Raw genomic sequence first — 6,776 nt, 5'->3', positions numbered from 1 at the left:
ACCACCCCTCACACAATCACCTCCAACCACCCCTCACACCATCACCTCCAACCACCCCTCACACCATCACCTCCAACCACCCTTCACACCATCACCTCCAACCACCCCTCACACCATCACCTCCAACCACCCCTCACACCATCACCTCCAACCACCCCTCACACCATCACCTCCAACCACCCCTCACACCATCACCTCCAACCACCCCTCACACCATCACCTCCAACCACCCTTCACACCATCACCTCCAACCACTCCTCACACCATCACCTCCAACCACCCCTCACACCATCACCTCCAACCACCCCTCAAACAATCACTCCCAACCACCCATCACACCATCACCTCCAACCACCCCTCACACCATCACCTCCCACCACCGCTCACACCATCACCTCCAACCACCCCTCACACCATCACCTCCAACCACCCCTCACACCATCACCTCCAACCACCCCTCACACCATCACCTCCAACCCCCCCTCACACCATCACCTCCAACCACCCCTCACACCATCACCTCCAACCACCCCTCACACCATCACCTCCAACCACCCCTCACACCATCACCTCCAACCACCCCTCACACCTTCACCTCCAACCACCCCTCACACCATCACCTCCAACCACCCCTCACACCATCACCTCCAACCACCCCTCACACCATCACCTCCAACCACCCCTCACACCATCACCTCCAACCACCCCTCACACCATCACCTCCAACCACCCCTCACACTATCACCTCCAACCACCCCTCAAACAATCACCTCCAACCACCCCTCACACCATCACCTCCAACCACCCCTCACACCATCACCTCCAACCACCCCTCACACCATCACCTCCAACCACCCCTCACACCATCACCTCCAACCACCCCTCACACCATCACCTCCAACCACCCCTCACACCATCACCTCCAACCACCCCTCACACCATCACCTCCAACCACCCCTCACACCATCACCTCCAACCACCCCTCACACCATCACCTCCAACCACCCCTCACACCATCACCTCCAACCACCGCTCACACCATCACCTCCAACCACCCCTCACACCATCACCTCCAACGAACACCATCACCCCCCACCACCCCTCCGACCATCACCCCCTCACACCATCACCCGCAAACACCCGTCCCTTCAAAACCCCCCCACCCCCACCATCACCCCCTCCCACCATCACACCGTCCCACCATCACCCCCTCCCACCATCACCCCCAACCACCACTCCCATCAAAAACCCCCACCCCCACCATCACCCCCTTCCACCATCACTCCCAACCACCCCTCCAACCATCACACCCTCCCACCAACACACCCTCCCACCATCAACCCCACCAACCCATCCAACCATCACACCCTCCCACCAACATCCCCACCCCCACCATCGCACCCTCCCACCGTCACCCCCAACCACCTCTCCCACCATCACCCCTTCCACCATCACTCCCAACCACCCCTCCCACCATAACAGCCTCCCACCAACATCCCCACCCCCACCATCACATCCTCCCACCATCAACACCAACAATCCCTCCCACCATCACCCCCTCCCACAATTACCCCCATCCACCTCTCCCACCATCACACCCTCCCACCATCAACCCCAACCATCCCTCCCACCATCACACCCTCCCACCATCATCACCCCCAACCACCCCACCCACCATCACACCCTCACACCATTACCCAAAACCACCCCTCCCACCATCACCCCCTCCCACCATCACGCCCCAACCACCCCTCCCACCATCACCCCCTCCCACCATCACCCCCAAGCACCCATCCCACAATCACCACCTCCCACCATTAACCCAACCACCCCTCTCACCATCAACCCCAACGACCCATCCCACAATCACCCACTCCCACCATCAGCCCCAACCACCTCTCCCACCATCACCCACTCCCACCAACACCCCCAACCACCTCTCCCACCATCACCCACTCCCACCAACACCCCCAACCACCACTCCCACCATCAACCACTCCCACCATCACCCCCAACCACCCCTCCCAACATCACTCCCTCTCACCAACACCCCCAACCACCACTCCCACCATCACCCACTCCCACCATCACACCCAACCACCCCTCCCAAAATCACTCCCTCTCACCATCACCCCCGACGAACCCTCCCACCATCACACTCTCCCACCATTACCCCAACAAATATCACGCCCTCCCACAATCACCCCCAACCACCGCACCCACCATCACACCCACCCACCAACATTCCCACCGCCACCAACACCCCCAACCCCACCATCACCCCCAACCAACGTCCCACCATTACTCCCACCCCAACCAACATCACCACCCACCAACACCCCAAACCACCCCTCCAACCATCACCCCCCACCCGCCATCACCCCCAACCACCCCACCCACCATCACTCCCTCCCACCAACACCTCCACCCCCACCAACATCCTGTCTCAACACCACTCCCACCACAATCCAACCCACCTCCCCTCACACCATGACACGCTCCACCCCCACACTCCCCAACACACATACACAGACATGCACCCGGAAAGCCCTGTCTGTAACATTAAAACCTGATCGGCCATGAACAGGGCTCGTGAGGCCAGCAGAATTTCCAGTAATCCTCGTATCCAAACATATTGGGAAGTTTCCAGCGCCTCATACTTTCAAAAGGGCGCTTTATTTCGCACTCAATGTCTTCTGTCCCTGACCTGGGTGCACAGAATGGGACAGTATCGAGCGAATGTTATACTCAAGTTCAGTTAGCATATGCCTGACTTACAAATGCTTAACATGAGAGTGTGGAGCTTTGCTCTGCATGTGAAGTGTGTGGTGCAAACATTTATTAATACATTTTGTCACAGCAGAATTATAATAGTGACTGAGGAGTGTGTAACGAAATGGTTATGTGTTAATACTGCAATACCCGAACACTGATTTCTACTTTATCAACAGACGCATCGTGAGTGAATAAGGAGGAGAGATTAGCAGGAGAGATCTCTGTGAAAAAAACAACGCCCTTGGTAACTTAAATCAATAAATTCCCTTGTTTGTGCGTACACTTCATCACGAGAACGTGGATTAAAACCTCTTTGAAATGGTAAGATGACATCAGACTCTTACGTCACATCAGTGCTGGAAAAAAATCTGTTTCACGGTTAGTCGCCATCCCAATATTTCCTAAAAATGAGATTCGGAGTTATTGGTGGTTTCAGTTTTTTGGTCAGCAGAAAGAAAAGCAGAAAAAAAGGTTGGGCTGAAATGAGCAAACAGAACCTGTTTGTTCAAGGAGTGTGATTAATGGAACTCTCCATGGCCCCAGCTTGTCTCTGCGGAGGGATTCCCTCCCTTATGAATCAGGGTTGCCTTCAATATATAACCTCACAGTATAAATTGGAGCACTGTTTCTATCACAAACAAGAATCATTGATTAACAACAAAATTAGGTGTCGCGATTGAGGAGCAGATATGGAGGTTCTATTCGCTCTTTGGGATATAGAGATGATTTACTATCCCATTCTCGCTGCGATTGGTGTTCCTGGTAACTCATTCTATCCAACTATCTATTCTGTTAACTTGTTAACTGTATTATTCTCGTGATTTTATCCAGCTATTATTTTTAATTCATGTATTCCTATTGTGTGTTTGAGAATCCACCGTGATCCCTTGATGCGATTGGTGCACAGTCCCCCATTCACAGGTCTCTGTTGAATGAATAATAGATTCTTAGTCCTCCCTGTCAGCTCTGTATGATCCGGTTTTATTAATTGTCCGTTTAGTCCCCACCACGAGCAATGTTACTGATGAATCTTTGAACAGGACAGCGTGCAATCTGCTGGCTGCACTGAACACGGGTGGAACACTGGTCACGTGGTCTATGTGTTCACCTGATTTATTTTCGTTTCCACAGGAGGGTAAATTCTGTCGAATTGCAGAGACCAGTCCAGGCAGACAGACCATACTTCACTCAGAAAGTTTGGACATTTTTCACTATTAATAAGGTTTCCAGTCAGCTGTTTGAAATGTATATTCAATTGTCTTTCAAAGGATTTATTTTGAATCACAGTTTTGAGATAACAATACGAGCCCCCTTCGTTCAGACCAATGGTTCAATCAGCAAGCCCGAGCCCGACTTTCTACAATCTCCAGGTGTCCCTCGATGGACATTATCCAGTTGACGAGCTGCAATAATTCTTGTGTCCAGTGGAAACATTTATGATTTCCAGTAAGATGTGAAAGGCGCCACATTAGCAGTTTAAGAATCGTCTGAAACTCCTTATGATACAATCATCTTTCCGCCCTGAAGTTCTCAGCTCGGTTCCTGACCCCTGGGTCCCCTCCAGTGCATTTTGGGGAATCACAGCCAAGGATGTTCCAGTCCACAATGGAACATCTGACATCGCTGTCGCTGTGGAGGACTCTGCTCACATTCTGCTGCTCATGTCCCTCTCCTTCCCCATTGTGCACTTCCAGTGGCCTGTTGGGACGAAGAGCCCATTTCAGCTGTTCAAATAATTATTACGAGTGTTATGAATATTAATGTTATTGTTCTATTAGTATGTTTTATTATTATTATTATTATTATTATTATTATTACTATTATTATTGTTATTGCTATGATGATTCAGTTTCTTTCCTCTCCTGAAAGCGCTGCCTCTTCCCCCGGTCACATCCTAAAGCCATGACTGACCTCTGGTAACTTCGGCAAAACCTCATTCTTGTGTGAGCCTGGCAGTGTAAGTCTGAAGACCATCGGACTGTGGAAAATAACAGCCGCGTCCAATCCTGTCCGTATCTCGCCTCCAGGCACTGGAGCCTTTCAGCTTGTACCTCTGTACAGTGATCACAAGAACAAACAGAGACACCTCTTCCCTAAATCTGTGGGCTGGGGAAGTGGATATTTAGGCCAAACCTGCTGCCATCGCCGCACTACCTGAGTTAGACTAACTCAACAAACGTTTCTGGTCTTTATAGATCGATGAAACAGTGATCAGTCAGGCAGGTCAGAGTGGTGGGGGGAAGCTCCCGTTTCATTATCCTTCATTCCATTATTTACTGTTACCATCTATTTATTTCTTTGCGAATTAATCAATGATTATTTTTATTTTAATCGCGGACTCTGACCAAAACAAAGCGGCCCCGGTCCAGTGACAGAAGAAGAAAAATCCCCATCACCTGTAGAGTGACCCAATGATCAGATGAGAACCCCCATCACCTGTAGAGTGAGGAGAATGAGCTTCTCACTGACCCAATTATCACAGGAAAAACCTCCATCAGCTGTCGAGTGAGAAGGAGCTTCTCACTGACCCAATGATCAGAGGAAACACCCCATCACCTGTCGAGTGATGAGAAGGAGCTTCTCACTGACCCAATGATCAGAGGAAACCCCCCATCACCTGTAGAGTGAGGAGAAGGAGCTTCTCAGTGACCCAATGATCAGAAGAAAACCCCCATCACCTGTAGAGTGAGGAGAAGGAGCTTCTCACTGACCCAATGATCAGATGAAAACCCCCATCACCTGTAGAGTGATGAGAAGGAGCTTCTCACTGACCCAATGATCAGATTCTATCACTGAATGGAGGAACACAGCTGGACATTTAACTGCCAACCCAATCACACTGTTCCTCACACTTAATGTTTCCTTCTTGCGTTTATTTCTTCTTTTTCGTTCAGTTAACTTAGTGACGATTGTGATCCTATCTCGGGGAAAGTGCGGTCTCTCCAAATGTGTCACTCGCTACCTGGTGGCCATGGCAGCGGCGGATCTACTGGTCATTATCACCGATCTTATATTGAGGCAGATTCCAATTGCTTATTGGTCCCAGTTTCGATTCGTGTGGTCCATCCCCGTGTGTAATATCCACGCCGTCCTGCTTTATGCAGCTACAGACTGTTCTGTCTGGTTCACCGTCACTTTTACCTTTGATCGATTTGTGGCCATTTGTTGCCAGAAGCTGAAAATTAAGTATTGCACCGAGAAAACGGCGGCTGTGGTTCTAGGAACTGTGACTGTGCTGAGCTGTTTAAAGGACACGTTCTGGTACTTTATGTATACGAGTGGCTACGTGCTTGGCAATGAACCCTGGTTCTGTGCTGTCACACCCAGTGTTATGGCTTCACGGATTTGGGCTGTTGTTGAAACCCTTCATTATATTTTAACCCCGGGGGTCCCATTTGTTCTTATTCTGCTGCTCAATGCTTTAACCGTCCGACACATTTTAGTGGTCAGCAAAGCTCGCAGGAGACTTCGTGTTCACAGCGGTTGGGAGAGTCCAAGTGACCCAGAGATGAAGAGCAGAAGGAAATCCATTATTTTACTGTTTGTTATCTCGGGGAATTTCATACTGTTATGGGGATTTTTCATGGTGTATTCTATATGGAACCGAATGCATTATTTGGGCTTTTATTCAGTATATTTACATGAATTTATACAAGAATTGGGATTCATGTTCCAGCTCCTGAGCTGCTGCACGAACACCTGTATTTATGCTGTGACCCAGACTAAATTCAGAGAGCAGTTGAAGAATTCAGTGAAATTTCCCTTTGATCTAATTGTTAAATTCATTAAATGATATGAAGATCTGAAATCTTTCCAACAGTCCTGTTCGCAAAAGTTTTTCAATAAGGTTCTTCAACATTAAGGGTTCCACAACATTCAAACATTAAACATGTGAACATTATCACATTCAATGTGACATGAAAGGATTCACTGAATTATTACACATACAATGGATGGAGTATATTTGGATTTTCAAAAAGCATTCGGTAAGTAGCCACAGA

At 49.5% G+C, this 6,776-nt stretch overlaps 1 protein-coding gene across 1 annotated transcript; it reads left to right on the top strand.

Annotated features, from left to right (window-relative positions):
• The first annotated feature begins 3,464 nt into the window (after window positions 1-3,464).
• On the top strand, window positions 3,465-6,568 carry LOC137308530 (probable G-protein coupled receptor 139). The gene is made up of 2 exons (XM_067977182.1): window positions 3,465-3,537; window positions 5,670-6,568. Exons 1-2 carry the CDS (start codon window positions 3,465-3,467, stop codon window positions 6,566-6,568), a joined length of 972 nt encoding a protein of 323 aa, XP_067833283.1.
• The last annotated feature ends 208 nt before the right edge of the window (window positions 6,569-6,776 follow it).

This window comes from Heptranchias perlo, unplaced genomic scaffold (genome assembly GCF_035084215.1).
Source record: "Heptranchias perlo isolate sHepPer1 unplaced genomic scaffold, sHepPer1.hap1 HAP1_SCAFFOLD_133, whole genome shotgun sequence".
Taxonomy (NCBI): Eukaryota; Metazoa; Chordata; class Chondrichthyes; order Hexanchiformes; family Hexanchidae; genus Heptranchias; species Heptranchias perlo.
Note: the sequence above shows the minus strand (reverse complement) of the source record. Positions and strands in the feature narration are given on the sequence as shown.

What these genes read in the sequence shown, in the direction of transcription:
- LOC137308530 (XM_067977182.1), top strand. Translation starts at nt 3,465, where the DNA reads ATGGAGGTTCTATTCGCTCTTTGGGATATAGAGATGATTTACTATCCC. An exon ending in CGCTGCGATTGGTGTTCCTG is followed by an intron (nt 3,538 to 5,669) that starts GTAACTCATTCT and finishes TTTTTCGTTCAG; the next exon opens with TTAACTTAGTGACGATTGTG.